General features: G+C 37.4%; 1 protein-coding gene across 1 annotated transcript in view; it reads right to left on the bottom strand.

Moving 5' to 3' along the window:
• LOC149851228 (mannosyl-oligosaccharide 1,2-alpha-mannosidase MNS1-like) overlaps positions 1-20233 on the bottom strand; it is a 37036-nt gene extending 16803 nt beyond the window's left edge. Inside the window, exons 1-5 of the mRNA XM_090008029.1 lie at positions 20023-20233; positions 18447-18494; positions 18098-18292; positions 15544-15835; positions 11883-12180 (exon numbers count right to left, since the gene is read on the bottom strand). Coding sequence (XP_089864155.1) covers positions 11883-12180; positions 15544-15835; positions 18098-18292; positions 18447-18494; positions 20023-20184 — 995 coding nt within the window. The 5' untranslated portion in view covers positions 20185-20233. The remainder of the gene's footprint in view (positions 1-11882; positions 12181-15543; positions 15836-18097; positions 18293-18446; positions 18495-20022) is intronic.
• Between the last annotated feature and the right edge of the window lie 2207 nt (positions 20234-22440).

Here is a 22440-nt window from a genome sequence, read left to right as displayed (position 1 = left end):
GTTTCTCTCTATTGTCTTTCTTATAGTTATTCGGTATGCATTCTATTTCTTTGAGTATTGTATGAAGAATGTAATATGTTCTTTTCTTTATGTGTGCTTTTTGTCATTATTTCTTTTTTGAGTTACTTGCTACTCCATTGAATCGTTTTCGTATGTTTTTCTTTGAAAAACTTTAAATGATAACTTGTTTGGCGAAAAATTAGATATATGATTGCTTAAAACTTGCTTTAATGGGTCGGTAAAAATTTATGACCGTTGGAACTTTGAATTTACATTTTAAACCTAAGCTTGTTTATGAAAATACCTTTATATGAATGTTTAGTCTTTAAAGAAAGGTATGTTAAGATTAAAATGCTTGTGAAATGTAGTTTTTTGAAAAATGTTTGGCATATATGAAAAATTCCATATTATGTGTCCGTTTTATATGAGCAACATTTAATTAAGAAAGTTTTTTTTTATAATACCGGTTGAATTAAGTTTTAAAATGGTCTTATGGAATATGGTGATTTTCTTTCCATCTTTACTCTCTTAAGGATGTTTTCAACATTTAGAGAGTTCTCTCTCTTTTCAATAAGAGACATTTATATTCTTATGTTGTGATTGTCTCTTGTGGGTTTTGGTGTTTGCCCTTTTGTTTGTTCATTAGTGAATATTGTAAGTGCTTAATGCACTCTTTTGCTTTTCCGCATATTTCATTACAAAAGTTATGGTCTTCACTAATGTTTATTGTGTACTTATTTCATTAGGAGTAGGTAATAATCTATTAAGTCATGTTTTTTGATAAAACTTAAGAGTGTTAAATTTTTCCTCAATAAATGTTTACTTTTTATTTAAGCCATAGTACAATCTTATTTATCATAAGGTTTTGTTAATGAATCTATTTTGTTGGGATTTCTTCCACTTTAATGGAGTTTTCTCCTTCTTTGGGAGTTGTATATGTTTTTTTTTTGTTCAAACTCTCCTTAAGGAGCCTTTCGGTCCTTATAATCTTCTTGTGAGTATATACTCTTTTATGAAGATTTCATGATTGTTTATCATTTTTAAGTTGCAATAGTAGATTTCATAAGTTTTTCGAACTTCACCATCTTTTAGAATGCCTATATTGGCCTAAGTTTGTTATTTTTGAACTTCACCAACTTCACCGTTTAATTGCACCTTATGTCTTTCATAGTTAAGGCTTGTTTGTTCCAAATCGGTTCATACACATGATGTTGCTTAATATTTCATGTTATGTTGCATAGTAAGTTTTTTTGGTGTACAAGACTTCTTTTGAAGATTAAGCATAATTCGTGTTTATGCAAAATTGTTTTGATGGATTATATTAGACCTTTGATTCAATTTGTTAATTGGTCCTCTTTGTAAAAACTTTTATTTGGAAAATGATTCCTTATGTGTTTATTGCCCTTTTGTGGCATTTATGTTTGTCCATCACATGTTATTTAATGCATCATTTATTTGGCCTTAGTATTGTTATATTAGAGATGTTTGTCGAGGTGAGTTATGGGCACCTCGTGTTGTATCATTTTTAGATTGTCCACCTTCCATATTATAGATGGTTGTTGAGGTGAGTTATGGGCACCTTGGGACTCTAAAATGATTTGTTATTTGATCTCTAATTATGAGTGTGTCACTCATTTTTTCTCTTGTGCCATTGATATTATGGATGCTTCTATGTAAATGTGATGGACATATGGTATTTGAAACCTTAAATGTTTTAAGGTACATTTAAAATCAAGATGTTTTGGGATTATAGCCCAACCTTTTATTTGTTTATGAATCTTATGAGTGCATTTGCACATTTGTGATTCCGTATGTTGTGCTCGTTGTGTACATGTGTTCTTGGTGTGTATGTTCACACATTTGTTCTAAAGAATATTATTTTATCGGTTGTAGTATCTTGTTGAAGATATGTTTTACTTGCATTTATTCCAAAATGTTATTATGAGTATTCTTTTTTTTAAAAAAGAAATATTGTTTCATTCGAGATTTATTTTCATTACAAGTTTATTGCCTCAAAAGTCTTTTCCTTTTATGCCCATTATCTAAGTGTCATCATATGTAGACAAAAATTTTATTACACCTTCGTGTGTTTTTAGCCCTTTGTTGGCTTTTGCTCTCTTGGTCTAGTAGCTGAACACACTTGTCTTGAGTGATCTTATATGTAGACAAGACACGTTGATTCACACCATCGTGTGTGATCTTAGTCCATGTTGGCGTTTGTGTTCTTGTTCTAGTCGCTTAGATGTATGCCCATGGTTGGCTTATTTCACTCATTTCAAGTGTCATCTTATATAGACAAGAGATGTATTATGTTTTAGCCCATGGTTGGCTTATTACTCTTATTCTAGTAGCTGAACATACTTGGTTTTAAGTGTATTTTTTACGTAGACAAGAGATACTTTTTAGTCCATGTTGGCATGTATTCTTTTGTTCTTGTCGTAGATGCACTTATTTCAAGTATTATTATATGTAGACAAGAGGTTCTTTTACACACCTTTGTGTGTGTCTTTGGCCTTTAATGGCTTTATATTCTTGATCTAGTAGCTTATACACTTGATTTATGGGTTTTGGAGGACTAATGAGGAAGATATTTGTAATGGATAAACTATTGTTGAAATTTGCAAAATTTCATTCATGACTTGTGTTTTTTAAGCAAATCATATTTTTGATATGCATATCAAGTTGATTTCTTAGCATTTAATCTATATATTAAGTGCTTATGGTTTGTGCCACCCTTATATGCAAAATGTGTATTAAGTATGTCTTTCATAAATGATTTTAAAACCTTGTGAACTCTTAGGTTTATTTTGCCTAAAGTATGCTTGGAGACTTTGTTTCTCTTGTTTGGCACTTCATTACATGTTTGAAGCATGTTCATTAATGAGTTCTTTGAGTATTAATTCATTTCATGATAAGTATATGCATATGCTCTTTATGGCCTTTTTGGGCCCTCATTCAATAATGTTTATGTATATCATGCCTCTTCGTAGGCTTATTGTGGTGTCCCTTAGTGGACCATTTTGTTATTCCCCATTATGGGGTTATATTTGTCCAACGTTGGACCTTATGAATGCATTATGCATTCTTGCAATTTATTTCTGCATAATTTGCTTCCGCTCATTTTGTTTTAAACATGATATATGATTTTGAAACTTTGGTGTCATTTTTGCATAATTTGCATCTCTTCTAACCTGTGCTAGTTAGAAATGTTCCATTTGAATAAAAGTACAAAGATTTGTTTTACTTGTTTTTTTGTTGTTATTTCACAGGATCTTGGAGATAGGACAAAGAGAAGTACCCTGGATAGTTCGGGAAATTTGAAGACAATAGGAGGAAGGCCTTTTTCAAGTTCCATTGCATCCTTGCCGGAGCCTCTTGGAGTCTTGCCCTTTGTTCAATCTTTTCGTTTCCCCGCAAAGATTGAGGGGGGGTGTTAAAATATATTGATCCTTAAATGTACATATATATATTTATATATATATATATATATGTATACATATCTCTATTTATATATATATATATAAATATATATATTTTATCTTCCTAAAATACCCTCAAGGGTATTCTTGTAAATTAGCATTTTACGCATATTCCTATTGGAATATGCATTGTACTTTTTGTTTTATTTTTATTTTTTGTTTTTATATTTTTGGATTTCGTACCACATTGAGGGCCTCCCAAAAGTGACGTTGGGAGCCCCCAACGGTCACAAATGTGACCGTTGGGGGCTCTCCAACGTCCCCTTTGGGAGCCCCCAAGGTGGTCCCTTTTCATGCTTATAAATAGGGGATTTCCCTTTTGTATTTTGTATTCTTGAGGGAGCTTATGCTCCATTGTAATGGGGTTTTTACCCCTTGTCCATTGTTTCTTCAATGATATGCAACTTATGACTTTATGTCATATTTTTCCCTTTTTATGGGTTTTATGAGTTAGCACATTATGTGCTTGTGTTGTTTCCCTTTAATGGGTATATTTGCACTTCACGTGCATAAGTATGGGTTCATTATTGAACCCAATGTATTCCAACTCACTTTCTAACAATCTCTGCTCCCTTCCTTGCCTTGTTGCCTCTGTCCCTCTTCTGCAGGGAGCTCATATTTGGGGTTCAGTATTATTGCAGGTCTTACCGGACCCGCTTCTCATTTGTATTATGGCATATTACTAACGTTCTAAGCATCGCAGGTTGAACTGTGGATCCTGCTTGCCCTCTGTGGCTCGAGCTTGTGCTTACCTATGCTCAGAGACTATCGCAACCTCACAACTATCCGAAGTAGGATAAAGTCGCACAAGGGGCAATAGATGAACCTAATTAAGTTGAAATAATTAAGATGTCCATGCTAGATGTACTTAGATTTATATTGCTTCTGCGTTGCGTATTTTCTTGTCTGCATATTTATGAGTCGAGGTACGGTTTGACTCTTCGAGTATTAATTTGCGTATTTGTTTATGTGGTTGAGGTGTGGTTTCATACTTTTTGCAATATTTATGCCCTTAATTGCTTGCATATATACTTGCTTGTATGTTCCTTTGGGCGATGTACGATTTTGTACCTCGTGTATTACCTATGACCTTATTTGCTGGCCTGTATATTTGGCTATGGTACAATCTCGTACTTTGTGTATTGCCTATAGTTTTTAGTTTTTCGAGGTACGGTTTACTACTTTGTGCATTATTTATGTGCTTTTCGATGTGCGGCTTCGCAAATCAAGAGTTGCTTTGTGCTTTGCCATTATGGTATAATGTGCGTAGGCTCCTATTCATTGTAAGTATGTACCTACCTAAATACATTCTCGTGCATATCTTGTTTTGCTTGTTTTCAAAATAATGGAAGTTGTGTTTGTGCGCTATAGTTCTTTTAAAGAGGGTTTCCTTCTGCGAACCCAATGCGCTTCAAATTGCACAGCTTTTGCAAAGTTAAGTTTTAAGTCTCGCAAGATTGCGAAGTCACGTTTGGGCCCTCCCAAGTCCACACACTTGGGAGAAATGTTTTATAACCCCGATTCGAGTTGCGACCCAATTCGAATAACCCCGATCAGGGGCATGAGCCTACGAGTGAGTGGGGCTCTGTTGAAGGACCCATTTTTCATTTATCAAACCTAGTGTCGCGTGGCGTGCGAATCATGTCGATACTAAGATAAATTTTTGGATGCAAGATTGATAGTGATGTGCCTTATGTGAATGACTCGATGTGGCATTGTGGCTTTTAAGGATGAATTGTGTCAAATAAGCACTCCTAATTCTTTGGATCGTTATGAAGTTGTGTGTTGGGGGTTCCTTTTGAGAAGCCTACGCACCTCCCTTTTTCAGTATAGCGTACTTTTAGACATGCACAATATGTTAAGTACTTTGTTGATCGGACGAGAGATCTGAGACGACCTTGTATCATGAAATATGTAAATTATTCTTGAAATGAATTCAAGACTTATCTTGTCAAACTTTATTATATTACTTCTTTTGCAGATAATATTTGTTGGGGCTTCTTTTGTGAAACCATTTTCCTTTCATCGTAGTCGTACTTTTGACAAGTATGACCGTACTTTTTGACAAGTATGTCTTCTTACGTTGCGATGATTGGATGAGTAGGTTGTGGCAACCTCGATGAGTGCAAATAACAAAATACAGTAATCACCTAAATAGGTGATGATTCCGCCTTCATCGGCAAGATGCTCGAGTTGGGTCGAAAGACCAGAGTATGTAGAATGGGTCTTCAGTTAACTAACCCTGATGTACTCATTCGAACCGCTGACTCCTGTCAGAAGAGAGGACGGGAAGGTACAAAAACTTCGATAGACAAGCCATTAATGGCAGTTACGAGCAAAAGACTCAGCTTCCCTAGTCATCGGAGTTAGGGGAAGAGGACTACCATAATTATCCTAGGTGGTAGCTCTTCATGTTCAGGATGCATCCATTGTTTATGCTGCTTTGGGGATTTCTCTCTTGGTCACCGACAGTCCCCTTAGGTGCGGACTCAGTCAGCTATCCGGGTTATCATAAAATACATAGCATAATAAACCCCCGGATCAGTCTAGGTTGTTTCTAGAGTCGTGTCTTGTGCGTACCCACTTGGCCAGTTAATATCGAAATATAATTTAAATCTAATCACACAATTTGTTGAGTTATGCACGTATGAAGGTTATAGCATGCAACTGGTTTCAATACTTATGGAATTGTGAGTGTGGTTGATGTAGCACGGTATTTTGTTAGTTAAATTGCTTATGCAGTTCTTCGTTTGTAATAGTTAGCCTACTTGTGCCGGTGAAATGCTTGTAATAATTTTAGCATTGTGCTCATGATAGTTTGCTCCATGACTCTGTTGAAATTAAAGTGTTATTTAATTGTCTGTCTACTGGACATATTAAATTATTTTGCTTAATTATATTCTATATCGTCATATATGTGTACCTACCAGTTTTTCGTGAAACTGACCCATTTTATGGGTAGGTGATGTATAGATGATACCAGTGTTTTAAAACTCGCCGAGTCAACTCGTTGACTCGGCTGACTCGGCTCGCCCCTCCAGCGAGTCAACCCAGCAAGGCAAACTCGGTTTGCCAAAACTCGGGCTTGACTCGGGCTGACTCGGCTTGACTCGGCCTGACTCAGCTTGACTCAGTCTGACTCGGGCGAGTTTTGTGATGTTTGAAATTTGTTTTTTGAGTTCCAAATTATAGTTTTTTGAGTTCTGGATGCCTATGGGAAGTCACATTTAGGTTTCATCATCCATTTGTTATGTGAACAAGCATTGTTATAGTTGTGCCATTAATATATTTCCTGCATAGTTTTATACATGAGAAAATTGCTTATTTATGTTGATATTGGGCATTTTGTAAACTTTCAATATGCACATATATCCCTGTTTTACATTTATGGATTTGTTAGAGAGGGAATTAAAACTTTTAAAACAAGCTAGCATATATGATTGGCCATTTTAGGAACCTTAGGTAGTAGCAGACTGAACTCATGGTGACCAAATCCTCTAATTCAAGTCATGAATTAGTCAAAGTGCTTGTATAGATATCAAATTCAATTATTCAAGCAAACCTCTATAGCTATTTGCAGTTGTTTTTATATTCTTATAGACATTTGGAGACTGTTTACTCAAAAACATGGTTTTAGACAAATTATATATTGTTTTTCTTTCAAAATCAAAAGTTAACAAAACCCGGTCCGAGTCACCGAGTTGACCCACCGAGTCACGAGTCAATAAAGAACGAGTCGAGTTCCGAGTCACGGGTTTTAAAACCTTGGATGATACAACCTGCGATGGCACGATGGCATGATAAAACCAAGATGAAGCTCTTTCCCTGACGTTTCGCTCCTGACGACATGTTGGTAAATTTGGTATAAAGTGTATTTCAAAAATTCTCTTTTAATTAAACCTTGAGTTACTAAAACTGTTTTAGTAAACTTCTTTTTTGTTTCAACAAACATAATGAGTTGTAAAAATCTCATGAACAAATTCTCAATCATTGAAATTGCATTTTAAAACCATTTGATTTCAATAGTTGTGCGGAATTCGACAAAGGAAAGTTTACGCTGTAATGCGCTCAAGGTCCATTGACTTGTTTTAAAAATATCATTTTCCGCTGAAGTACTATTTAAACTCTGATAATCATATGATTTCAAAGCTTTCTAAACTATTCTAAAAGTTACAAGTCCTGGATTTTTGGGGCGTTACACTTTAGTTAGAGAAAAAAAAAGAGAGAGAGAAGACAGGGAAAAGGGAAAGAGGAGAGAGAGAGAGAGAAAGGGAAGGAGAGGAAAAAGGAAGAAGAAGAAGAAGTGATTTCTTCTCCAACGGTCCAGCCACCTTTTTTCACCATTGTTTTCTCTATTTTTCGATTTTTATCAAAAGGTACGGGTCTCTTCTTTTGACATAAGTGAGAAATTGAATACCGATTCGATTCTCATGTTTTACCATGATCTAAAACCATGGTAAAAAGAGTAGATCTATGTGATCACTCTAAGATATACGAAAGAGGATCTATGGATCCCCTCCCATGCATGTGTTTCTTACTCTTTTCATCTTTCAAAAACAAAAACAAAAAATTCTGTACCTATTTATTTTTTGTGTTAAAAACAGAATTTTTAAGTAATGCGAGTGCATCCGTTTAATGCCTAGTTTTGTGGAAATCGATGTTCCTATGGGTGAATCAAGACACGGATCAGATAGATGCATGAAAATATATCTATGAAATCAGATTGTATGCATATATTTTTCATAAAACGTGGTACAATAGCATGCTTGTTGAAATATTAATTAGGTATGTGCATCAGTGAATATGTATCTTCAACAAAGCATATTGTTCATGTGATATTTCTGAAATTGTATAAGTTTATAGCTTGAAAAAAATATATATATAAAACAGAAAATCTGTTTTTTTTTTGCAGGGTTCCTTTAGTGGTCTGGTCGGCTGACCAGTCGAGCTCGGCTCAGCCAGCCAACCGACCAGGCCAACTTCATATGCTGACCGGCCTGACAGACCTGGCTGAACTAGGTTCAGCTCCAGCCGAGTCTGCTCGGCTGGGCAGTTTTGTTTAACAATAAAAAAAAGAGTTAATGACGAAATTTTTTTTTTTTGGTGGCTGTTTAGCCCTGACAACACACACAAGCCCGAACTGGGGGCCTGTGCATGGGCTGTCAGGCCCAGCCGACAATGTAACGCCCCAACATCGTGGACTTGAAACCTTTTATGAAAAATGTTGAAAGCTTTGAAATTAATTATTTATCAGAGTTTGAAACAAAAGTTCAGCGGAAAATCATGTTTGAAATAGCAAGTCCCTGAACCTTGGGCGCATTACAGCACAAACTTCCCTTTTACAAACTGATTTGCAACTCAAATATATATTTTATTGAAATAAAAAGAAGAACGAAGTTTTGGTAACACAGTTTTAATAATTCAGAGTTTTAATCAAAAGAGATGCTTTCAAAGAAACTCTATATCATATTTACCAAAATATCCTCAGGAGCGTAACGTTAAGGAAAGGGTCTCGCCTTGAACTCATCACGTCATCGTGCCATCGCAAGCTGTCTCAACCTGTCCACCACCTGCCCATGACTTGGGTCAGTTTCGCAAGAAACCAGTAGAGTTGCAAAAGACAAGGAGGAACAAAGACTGCAATAAGCAAGATAAGCACTAGATCAAGCAGGAAAAAACAAGACTAGCAGAACTAACCAAACGTGTTGCAGAGTAAGCAAACTCTAATAAAGCAAACAGTTAAATACAAGAGCAGTAAGGACCATAGTGCTAAACAAGCAACTATAGCAATCCAACTGATTCTATGAGCGAAGAGTAACTAACTCTATCGAACAACCAAACAAAGCAACTGAATAAGACAAGCATTCATAACAATTCTCGCAATACATACAATTATCATTAAATGGTTCAGTCCATCGACAAGTAACTACATTAATCGTAAAGCACAAACTATTGCATCACAAGCAATTCATAAGCTACACATGATAAGCAATCATACGGTAGCAGTTATATCACAATATGTAAGCAACTTATAAGACAAGTGGCTACATCAGTCCTAGTTGCCACCAGTTCGTAGATTACGAGCTATATGCAATCACATCAATCATAAGAGATGCAAGCCAAAGTGCTACATTACAATAAGCACTAAGCAGTTCGACCAAGGAGTAAAACAAGTCACATGTTAATATGTAGCAACTAGCATAATGTTAGTATTATAAGCAATTGACTAGTATGAGAAGCTAGTTATTACTTAGCAAAGAACTGCGTAAGGAGATTAACCAACTAGAGTAACGCCTCGACAGGCGTGCATAGCTCAACGAGTAGCATACTGAACTACCGAGCAAGCAAGCAAGCAATTCCTACCACAGCACACATATCTCATAATCATATGCGTAGGTTATACTTTGCTCTCATTATTAACTAGCCATTGTGGGTACGCACAAGGCACAAAACATAGAAACAATCGATATCAATTCGGGGGTCCATTATGCTATGTATTTTATGCTACCCCGAATGACTGACTGAGTCCGCTCTTAAGGGGACGGCCAGTGACCAATAGAGTAAGTCCCCAAAGGCATACAAAGGCTTATGGATGCATCCGAACTTCTGCAAAAGTGGCTATCTTTATAGCATTTCCCCTAACCTCCGATGACTAGAGAAGTCGGGTCTTTTGCCCATGACTGTCATTAATGGCATGTCCATCGGAGTTTTGTACCATCCATCCTCTCTCTTGATGAACCATGTCGAACGGGCACGACGGAGGTTTCTTAACCGTCGTCTCATTCTACATGCTCTGGTCTTTCGACCCACTCGAGCATCTTGTTTGTAAAGACGCATAATTATCATTATGTAAATTACACGCACCATTGGACGTTCGAGGCAACCACACACCTTTCATCCTGCTCTTCGTAGTCCAAACATATCGTACATGACTAAGAGTACGACTACAAGGGGAGGAGCATGGATTTCTCGAAAGAAATTCATCAACAATAATCTCGCGAAGGAAGTGCGTCAACTATCTTAGTTTGACCAAAAAGCCTAGAAACTATGTCTCACATCAGAGGTGATGTAGCGCCGATCAGGCGATGGTGCCAGTTCCTCAATAGAACTCTTGCCCAACTCATGCACATGCTCCTAGACAGGGTTATCCGAATCGTATCGGATACGCGAACTGAAGTTGTAACACACTTCTCCCAAATACATCGATTTGGGAGATCCAGCTGCTATCTCGCAAAAGGCTTTCGAAATCTATTTTACAAGCTATACATTTTGAAAATAGGTTTGCACCTAAACCATCGTTTGAAAAATCGAAGTGCGATGTGAGCATTGTGACCTTTAAAACAAATAAGTGAAACGGTATACACTATACACTCGAAGCTACACTCAGGGAGTGCAAGCTGACAAGGGGTAAACCCGTGCACATTATAGTGTAATGGCAAAACGAGGAGCAAGACTCGATGTGCGAAGCTGCACATCGAGCGTAAGACGCGCAAGCCACACACGAGGTGAACTCATACCTCGACCACCTGAATCCATAGGCAAACAAATAGGTAAGCAACCCATGAGGTACAAAATCATACCCTAACTAAGCAAGTACAAAAAGTGGCTCGCGAGACACGAAGTCATACCTCGCTTAAACTATAAGCGTAAGCAAGTAAAGAAGCATACGACAGAGATAAGATCGCAAGCAAGAGTAAAGCATATGTGCAAAGTGCGACAGCAAAGTAAGGACGAACAACACATACAAAAAGTGCAAAAGCAAGCACGACGACAACAGGAAAGTAAGGTACAAAGAGCAAAAGCAAGAAGTAAAGCCATGGCGCATAAAGCACGGGGCAACAGAAAAGAAAGTGCATATAAGGAAATGCGAAACAAAAGCCTGGGCACATAAAGTGCGACGGCAAAGTAAAGACAGGTAAAAAGTCATGGCGCATAAAGCGCGGGGCAACAGAAAAGACAAAACAAAAAGTAAAGGCCAAGGCGCATAAAGCGCGAGGCAACAGAAAAGTAAAGTACGGAAAGATAAAAAGGACAAGGATCGCAAAACCGTGTCCTTGAATTAAGACATAAAATGTAAAGACATGAATTAAAACCCTGGGCACATATAGCGCGGCGGCAACAGAAAAGGAAAGTGCAAAGAAAGTAAAGAGGACAAGGATCGTGAAACCGCATCCTTGAATTAAAAGACATACCTATACATATATCAGCGTCCTCTTGCATTTTTAGTTATCTTTCCTTATTTTAGCATTTATCCGTTCATTGTCCTTTTACGAAAGAATCCCCTACCTTGAGGGGTTGTGGGTCCAGCATATGCCAGCGGTGTAGGTAAGCACGAGCTCAAGCCACGGAGGGCGAGCAGGATCTACCGTTCAACTTGTGATGTTGAGGCGTTAGTATGCAAACCGAAAGCCAAAAGCGGGTCCGGTAACACCTGCAGTAGTACCGGGCCACAAATGGGTAGGCAGGGAGCACAGCTCCTTGCAGAAAGTCAACAGAGGCAGCAAGGCCTCCTGCCTGCAAGCTGCAGAGGCAAGAACTATGCATCCTGCCGACAAGGGTGCCAGAGGTAAGGGCCTCACCCCTGCTTGGCAAAAAGCAGCAGAGGCAGGAAGCAGGTGCTCCCTGCCTGCCAGGACAAAGAAGGCAGGGGAGGTGGAGCCTCCTGCCGGCAAAACAAGAGGAACAAGGGGAGCAGAGCCCCCTACCGGCAAAACAAGAGGGATAGGGGGAGCAGAGCCCCCTATCGACAAGACAAACGGCAGGGGGAGCGGAGCCCCCTGCCGGCAAAACAAGAGGGACAGGGGGAGCAGAGCCCCCTATCGACAAGGCAAACGGCAGGGAGAGCGGAGTCCCCTGTCGGCAAAACAAGAGGGACAGGTGGAGCGGAGCCCCCTGTCGACAAGGCAAGATGAATTGCCATTATGTAGGAGAAGAATATCTTTAAGGCATCATTCACCTGCTTGCATTGCTTACCTGTTTAATTGCATATCTGCTTTAAAATGCGTAACCTACTGAATTAAATGTACTTAATTCAGTTTCTTGTAGTCTCTCTTGTGCACCTACTAGTTTTTCGCGAAACTAACTCATTCTATGGGTAAAGGTGATGTTTAGGTACACTACGGGCGATGACGCGATTGCAAGATGGTTTCAAGATTTCTTCTTCCTGCTCTTAGCTCGCATCCTAGACGCTTGGGTTTGTATCGGATTTTCCTTGGATATCCGAATCTTGTGAGTTTTGGTTCTTTTAGCTAACGTGCCCAAAGTTGTCAGCTTGCCTTATGATTTATCAAAGAAAAATCTTCCGCTGATTTCATAAACAAACTCTGAAGAAAAGAGATATTTCTAATCTCTTGCCTGTTTTTCTGAAAAGGTTCGCAAGTTTGGAATTTGGGGCGTTACAAGAAGAGCCCAAATGTGGTTAAAATAAAATAGTAAAAGAAATAAAATAAGAAAATAAATAGTAGTTAGAGAGAGATATAGAGGGACTCCATAAGGGACGTTACCCTCTCTCTAAAAGACCAATATATATATATATATATATATATATATATATATATATATATATATATATATATATATGCATGTTATGATTCATAGGTTTGCGGCTGTATATGTGCAGTCAGCCCTTAATTAATGAATATTTGTTGTTTAGTATGCTTTCTGGAAGTTTGGTATGGGTCATATTGGTTTTGCCCATGCATATAGACAAATCTGGCCCAGATCTATAGTATTTACACATGTAGATCTGGACAGGCTTACAAGTTGTCACTTTATTTTTTTCTTTGGAGAGATCTGCAGCTATGATACATACGCAATTTTGGTTCAAATTTGTTGTTCACACTAGGTGGACAGACTTGAATCGATGTGTAATTGGCCGACTGTCCAACATGCTAATTTCTCTTTTTTACTATTGGTACGGTTGTGCACGAACCTTATGTTTCTTTTCTCAGCATATTGTTTCCCTTTTGAGTGATGGCATAAACATGCAACAACCATGTAATTTTTTAACATGTTATTTCCTTGCGTAATAATGCATCAGTAGAGTATATTTCCAGCATGTTATTCTTCTACATATATATGCATTAAACATGTGATTTATCCAATTTTTGTTGGGCTGTTATAGGGCAAACCAATGTTGCGCATTTAGGTGCAGCATTGTCCGTTGTCCACTGCCATTGGCTGCATGTTTATGCATGAGCAACATGCTGCCAACAGCATGCTAATGTTGTCCTGTGTATCGTGCCAGAATAAGCATGACTCAGTGGTTATGTTCTGTATCCTGAGCATGCCCAAATTTGTTACATGAATGGCAAAAGTGTTTATTGGTAATGTATGCTCATGCAATTGAATATCATGTTAGAATAGATGTGCATATCATGAACAAGTAATTTATAAGGTTATTTTGATGTTGTATTAACATCATCATGTGCATGTTTGGATGTTATGCGTGAGATGAATCATGAAAGAAAAAAAAATGCATGTTGCAGGCAAATGTTCATATGCATATGCAATTTGTTTTATATGTACAATCTTTATGTGTGTGAATGAATGTGCATTGTGGACATGATTAAAAAATTGTGTGCTTGCATGTTCAGTGAAGGTTTTACATAAGATGCATTGGTGATCAGATGTGAACCAATGTAGGCCATGTGGGTCAGGAGCATGTGTTGCTACCATGATGGTGCAACATGACACCCTTAAGATGAGAAACAAAAAAAAATCACATTTCGTTGTCTCCTATCCATCCATCCATCTACCATGATGGTGCAACATGTAGTCTTTCAAGACTATCTGAACTCACCACACCAATTCATGATAGACGGGCATCTTGTAACCAGAGTTACCGAAAGCGCCCCTATAGTAGGGGAAGCGCGCTTCCTCGATACGCGCTTCGGAAGCACGAAACATCGCACTTCCGAAATGCATGGGAAAGTGTCCCCATTTTTGGGAAGTGCACTTTCCATTTATGGGAAGCGTGCTTCCCCCACGCTTCCCCCTCACTTTTTATTTTTTATTTTTTATTTTCTATTTTTTATTTTTTATTTTTTATTTTTTTTTTTTCTTCTTTTTTCACTTCCCCCTCGCTTCCTAGGTCACTTCCGGTTCGCTTCCTAGGTCGCTTCCGAGACAGTTCGTGACTCGCTTCTAAGTAGTCCAACGCTTCCCGCTTCCTAAAGTTTTTAAAGTGCCTCGCTTCCCGCTCCCGCTTCCCGTATTGCTTCCCCCTCCCGCTTCCTCGACTGGCAAGCATGTCCAAGACTCACTAAACTCACCACACCACTACTTTACTTCTGCAACAACTTGCTTCAGAATCATGTTCCTCGATACATGATAAGACATCTTGTAACCAGCTCCTATACTGGCTATTGTTTCAACCAGAGTTACCGAAAGCTTCTTAGCTGGATGGGAAGCGCGCTTCCCGAAAACTGACTTCGGAAGCGCGATACTCCTCACTTTTGAAACTTCATGGAAATCTCGATTCCCACACGCATGGTCTATGCTTCCCACATGCATGGTATATGCTTTTTTCACATTTCTTTTCAAGTTTTTCATGTATTTTCTCTCACGCTTCCACTCACTTCCCATGTACTTTATAGAATCGGTAACCATCATTGCTAGATTTTAACAAAAAATTAATTGTTACTAAAAAATCATGAATTATAAGAATGATCAATTTTATTTTAGTTTTTATTTTTTTCTTGTTCGATTTCTATTCAGTTACCATATTGCTTCATTTTTTATTCATATTTCGCTTTAAAATTAATACTTCACTTCTCACATCCTATAAATTTTAAAATGCCTCGCTTCTCGCTTTTGTTTCCCGTATCGTTTCCCGCTTCCTAGTTTGGCAACCTTGCTTGTAACCAACTCATATATTGGCTATTGCATCAACCATAGCCTGAAAATGATGAGTTTGCAACATTGAATAGTTAAAGGGTGTGCAAGTCTCATAAGAAAAAATGTTGAATTGTTAGATCTACCTACTCAATCATTTGCTTGGAGGCCACGGCAAAATGTATATCTAGTTGGGCTCTAGGGGTCATCCTACACAGGAAATAGGTACCAATCCCACAACCTAGACTCACAAATCCCCTCTTTGGTCCCCTCCTTCCTCTACCACTACCGCCACGGGGTGGTGTATGTCCAATCCCAATGTTGCCTGTCCCAACCACTACTTTTTTACCATTTTGTTGTTGTATCATCTCCAACTCTTTAGTGGGGCCACTCACGTTGTCAGTTATTTCCCCATGCTCCTCATGTGGCACTTCTCGGTCTTCCCAAGGCTGGGACATATCGTGACCTTCAATTTCTATTGAGTTCTGCTTTCTCATTCTCTTCTTCAATAGCTCATTCATCTGCCATTTCACAGCATCTGGTAGTTGTCCAGAAGTGCATATGGCCACATTTTGCTTTATGCATCCTCAAAATACCTCCATGAATCTCCCTTTTACAATAGTTGCACCAGTTGAGCAACCTATTTTCTTCATAAACCAGTGTAGGATGATCCCATGTCAGGTCTATTGATGTTGCCATGCTCCAAACACCTTGAATCAAACACTCTAGGGTCCAGATTTGAGCATTAGAGGGCAAAAAATATTTGAATAGGATGGAAATGGGTAGATTTAGGGTAAATGACACCATTATGACTGAGTTTTAAGGGTTAGAAGCCAAAAAACAAGAGTGTGGGATAGAAATCAGGGGCTTTAGGGTAAATCATCCTTCTAGAGTTCAATTTTGAAGGTTAGAGGCCAAAAAAAGGTTTGGTAGGACGAAAATAGGTGAGATTTGAGGTGAATCACCCTTCTAAGTTTGGGGAGGGAAAATACAAAATAAAAGAGGTCAAAATGACCCCTGTGGGCTTAAAAATGGTCCCATGAGTAGTCGTTCATCACTTTTCCAGTTCCGAAAAACTTTTAAAAAAAAAGTGAAGCTGACTCGAACGATACGAGGTATATCGTATGATGCATTACGTTACATCCATGTATCCATTATGATATATATGCTATATTGTATCAGTTTATGTACCGATATACTGATACTCTGTATCATACAGTACGATACAATATGATATTGATAACACTATTTGAAACATATAAGGCCCCTTAGGGGGAGTTCATGTGTTAGCTAGTTTTGTTGTTTAATATGCATATTATTTCATAGTTTGCATTTTTCTTATGATATGCATGTCATTCATAGCATATTATCTTGACTACTGAACGTTTGATGTCTTATGCAACTCATAATTGTTTGATATGTAATATTATGGTTTTATTTATGATTGTTTCTTGGATACGAATTTTTTTAGATTTTTTTTTTTTTGGCGGGGGAGGGGGGGTTATTAAAAGTATGATTTTTTACGATATGATTCGTATCTTATTTTGGGCCCGGTTGATACGGGTTGCAACATGTTCTTCACAATCCTGCTTTGAAATGTGCCTACCGCCATCATACAGGGCTTTTAAAAGGTTTTGTTATGTTTTTCTCAAATCTGACTATACAAATGTGTTCTGCATACTTGATTTTATAGGAATCAACTCTTTGATCGTCTGATTCCGACACACAGGTAGGTTTTTATAATGTTTAAAAATCAATGGTCTAAAATTTCTATAAATATTTAAAGCTTAAAAATCACATTTTTTATCGGAAAAACATGATCCAAGTGTCATTTTGCAGTAAATCAATCAAGCTGAATGCATTGCAAGGTCGGATTTGAAAAAAAAATACCTCAAACACCCTCATTCGCTCGTGGTAGGCACCTACTCCACATTTGACATATATATAGGCTTGTATTATCTTTTTAATATTATAAAAATGAGTTGTATTCTTACCACATCTTCTTGGTTTTGAACCCTAAGCTCAATATTAATGGAAGGGGAAAATATTGTTAGAAAAAAAAAAGTGGAATTGGAAGTTTGAAACTATTTAAAAAGGTATTTAAGCAAATATTGTAATATAGTTCATCGACAAAATTGAAACTAAATCCAGCCACCTTATAGAGCTAAGATACAATTAAATCAAAACAATGAAAATGTAACTGAGTTACAGATTCTACCAACTTCTACCATAAATCTTTTTTTGTTTGTTCATGCTTTTAACTTCCAATTATTCATTCAACTAAGAGAAAAGAAGGAAGTTTTAACTGCTAATCCTCAATCTACAACCCTATTGTCCTAGAAATCATCATTTAAGCAAAGACCTCTTCCGACACCTCAAGTTTAGCTCTAACCAAATATTTACAAAACCAAATGATGATTAAATACAAGTAATCAACCTGTATAATACACAACCCCTTGCAAAAGAGAAAATACAAAAGCCCAATATGGCAGCTAGGATGACATATGAGTGGTCACCATCTAATCTGGCAAATAGAAAGAGGGAATTTAAAAATCCTGCAAGGAGTTGAAGTATCTTTACATCAATTGAAGGACCAAGCTATCAAGGTCAGAACATGAAAAGCACAAATACAAGTAGGCCAAAATTACTGAACACTTGGATAACATGGTCAACAGATTCTTTGAATAAGCAACAGAGATCAAACAACAAGAATTTTATATATTTGCAATCCAATAGCTTCTTAATTAATCTAAAAGGATTTCCTTGTATAGAGTTAGGCATACCTGAAGTTCATCTTGGCCCCAAGCATATTTCTCATAGCTGGTCCATGCATGAAGCATGGCTTCTTTAACCTTCTCCCTGCGTTGAACATCAAGGGGATCATCTTCTTGAATATGGTTCTCCTTGGTTTTATCCCTTGAAGTTTCAAATGGAATCTCCTCACTCGATTCCCCAAGGTGAACCTTTAATTCACTTAGCTACAAGAGTTTGAAAAAATTTCAGTTACATTTTTATGATCCACTGTTGGAAGAATTTCAATTGCATCCATATGATCTAATCCATCTAAATGAATGTGACTTGATATGTACATCAACATTCAGTTTCGGCTGAAGGAAATGATGATCACTATACCTGATTATGCAGTTGGCCCAATTCTTCCTTTAATTTTGATACCTCAACCTAAAAAAAAGACGCAACATCAGTCAATGTTACAAGAAACACAGACAGAGATGAACCACCAAGTACGTCAGGTATCAGCACCAAATAAGTTCCACCAAAAGTGAAAATAGGAGATAACGTTCAGATTTTAAAAGTCAAATTATGCATAAAACTAGACCATAAAGAATGCAAGATAAGAAACATATTTAATATGTCTAATGAATTTCCATTAAGTATGTCCCCTCCAAATGGATTAGAGAACAGTGTCTAACAATACTGGTGACTATGAGAAGAGCTTTAATGCAGAAACAAGCCCCTGCAGCCATAAGAAAATCAGTAGACATACATGATTCATAGTGAAGTGATACTGGATATTTCAAGCATTCTCAAGGAATAGTAAATGGAAATGTCAATAAGAGTCTACGCTCATCATATGTTTCTTATGAGGCTACCAACGGCATGTGTGTTTTCTCCAGCTAGATGACCACGTCCCTTAATAATAAGTTCAAAGGCAGTGATTCCACTTTTTCAGTAGTTAAAGCCATCCAGATGACCAATTAACGGAGAATTAAGACATGCATATCTGATACAGCAAAATGCTCACCTATGATGAACAAGAAAAAATATGCAGACCACCGAGCTCAGTCATGACTTGCCAGCACCTTTACTGTTGCTATATGAAATTGATACTAAATCAATGGATCGCAAAACAAAATTACTTGATCAAGCCATTGCTTTCCAACTAAATGAAAGTTGAAAGGTCGCCCGACGAGGTCCATAAGTGGCAACCCTATGTTAGGTCGGAACTATGGCAATTAAGAAAAGATGGAGTCATTTAATAAAAAATTGACAAACACGATTCCTGCTAACTAAAAAACACTATCATCACTCAACATAGAAACGAAAAAAAAATCATGTCACTGGAAACCAAGGCTTCTGGAGCTGCAAATTCCGCAGGAGATGCAGACGGCCAGCTCGCTATCTGCCAATTCTAATAACTGCAGCACGTTCTCCTAGCAAGAGAAACTCCATTTCTTACAAGCGCCAATCCAATAAGTCCAACACCATATGTAAGCTTCTACGAAGCGAAAGTTCTAGCCTATCGCGCTAGATCCGGCGTTCAGAAGGCTGGTTTTAGCTTGATTATCAAGCTCACCAAATCACCTAAAAGATCAGTAAACTATCGAAAACATTCGAATCAAACCAGTTCAATTCACTCGATCACTGTAACAATCACCAAAACTCTAAACTAAAAAAAAATCACTTCCGTCGTCATTCCGCTTGAACAAACCCCGTATTCTATAGATCAAAATCATCAAAACCTAATTAACCTACCCGTATAACACACCGCATAACACATAAAACTTGTTAATCACGTGCTATGCAACCATAAAAACCCAAAAAATAAGAAAAAAATACAAAAAAACTGTACATTCACTATCATTTGGGAGGAAAAAACACAAAATCTGAACCTATACATACTAACCAAATACCGTTCCAAGATCAAAAGGAAAGCTGAAATTGTAGACATGTGAGAGAGAGAGAGAACCTCGTGCTCTCGGACCAGCGTCTGGCGATCCCAAAAGAGGAACGTCAAGCAGACGAAGCCGATGAACAGGGCGGCCAGTCGCTTCGGCCTCTTGAGGTAGTACGATGGCAGCAAATACCGCCACCGACTCGATGAAGACGACGACGATCTAGTGCGAGCCATTTTTCCCTTGTTCCGTCAGATTCTTAGGAAAACAAAAACGGAGGAGAACGATTCCTTCGAAATCGAATCCCTCCTCCTCCTCCTCCCACCCTCTCTTCTCTATACCGGCCTTAACGTTTTTTTTTTTTTTTACATCATTCCGACCACGAAGAAGTCAAAGGAAAAGAGGGGAGGCCGCGGAATGGGTCAGCGAGCAGCGAGGAAATGGTTCGATTAAAATTTTACCTTCGGCGTGAAGCCGAATCCACCGGGTTGTCGCTTTGACGACAGCTCTCCACTCTTCCTCCTCCAGTTGGTCATGTGGCCCCGTGATGGATAAACAAAAAATCAATTGTCACATATCTCGTTATCGGGAGCAAAAGGAAAATGTCGAGATAAATTAAGAAAAAAAAATCTCAGAAAAAAATCTTGGAAAATATCATTATACTTAAATTTTTAAAATATATAAGATCATGTATAAAAATACAGGAAAACATTAGATATATAAAAAAGAAATGCCATGTTCAAAATTTTCAATTCCTGACTTTTTGAAGACATTTTTTTCACACAAGCAAATCTGCTAATTTCTGCGCAATAGATAAGTACATAGTCTGAAGGTCACAACATCTTAATAAAAAGTGATTTGCATAAACATTTTGCGAACCTTATAAAATTTGCATAAAGTATTTGCAAGCATGGCTAACTTGAATCTCAACACAAGAGATTCACATTTGAAATGTGTAGATCTTTTGATATTCGCAAGCTCAATGTTAACCTTCTTGAATTTAAAAGTTTAAGCTCGAAAGGTTTGCTTCGTACATTTGCAGTTGTTCATACATCAGTGTAGACGTCATGTGAACCTTTTTTAACTAAAAAATCACTTAAAGTCATGGCGTACATTTGCAAATATATGTCTGACCTCCGCAAATTTTGTTGTGAACATCTTTACCTATGCATGTTTTTTTATTCGAGCACGACAAGTTCTCTCCATACATTTGCAGCAATCCTGACATTATCGTTGACATCATTTGAGCCTCCTTTAATTAAAAACTCACTTAAAGTCAGGATGTATATCTCGCATGTTTTCTTATTCAAGAACAACAAGTTTGTTTCATACATTTGCAATAGTCCTGACATTCGAGCGGACATCATATGATTCCAACTTTTATAAATGCCTATTGTGAACGTCCTTATTTCTTATTCGAGCATAGCAGGTTCATGTCGCAAATTCACAGACGTCGCAACCTTCATTTAGATACCATGTGAACCTCCTTTAACTAAAAACTTAAAGTCTAGACGTAGGTTTGCAAATATATGTTTGACATTCACAAATATATGTTTTAAATATACTTACCTTCACATGTTTTCTAATTCGTGCTCGACATGTTCGTGTCACACATTTATGGATGTCACAACCTTCGTGCATATACCATGCAAACCTCTTTAACTAAAAACTCACATAAACTTTGAATGTACATCCGCAAATGTATGAAGTGAACCTATTGTTAATATTATATGCAAAAGTTTGACATTCTCAAAAGTCTCGCATTCGCAAGCATTATATACAAAACTCATGTTAATGTAAAGAGAAATTATTTAACATGCAAATGTCTTAAAGTTATTTTGTGAATGTCTTTACCTTTGCATATTTTCTAGTTATAGTTTGGCATGTTTGCACCATACATTTGTGATCGTCCTCCTAGTGTTTACGCAGATGACTTGTGAACCCCCTTTCGCATATGTGAAACTTCTGACCTGAGTTGCAGACCTACTGAACATTCACATATTCAACATGTGAATTGAGGTTTGCAAATATTCTTATGACCTTTCTATAAGTCTCCTTACCCTCAAACATAACATTTATGAACCTCCGTACGCACACTAAATGTGACTTTCCATATGTATAAAAGCTTTGTTCCATATTTGAGGACCCTTTTTTATAACATCAAGGTTTCTTTGCAAGGGTTGTATTATTTCCAACATGTGTGGCCCTCAACTTGTTTCCCTTGGCAAGCTTTTTTATAAGTTTTTTTTGGGTGAGGTGTCATTATTCTTGTTTGATTACTGTCGCATAATGGCATATCATCAATGTCTTTTTTAACATCTGGCACATTATTAATAATGAGTTTTTTTGGTAAGCACAAGGTTTTCTTTTTATAACAGTTGAATCAGATATTTTGTGAAACAATGACTTCATTATCAAGTTAATTTTGCATATTCTATAGTCTATTATACTTTTTTATTAAACTCAATTTCATGTGCAACTCATTTGCCTTT

The sequence above is a fragment of the Nuphar pumila genome, chromosome 1 (genome assembly GCF_984573655.1).
Source record: "Nuphar pumila chromosome 1, dmNupPumi1.hap1.1, whole genome shotgun sequence".
Taxonomy (NCBI): Eukaryota; Viridiplantae; Streptophyta; class Magnoliopsida; order Nymphaeales; family Nymphaeaceae; genus Nuphar; species Nuphar pumila.
The sequence above is the reverse complement of the archived record's forward strand: the minus strand, read 5'-3'. Positions and strand labels throughout refer to the sequence as shown.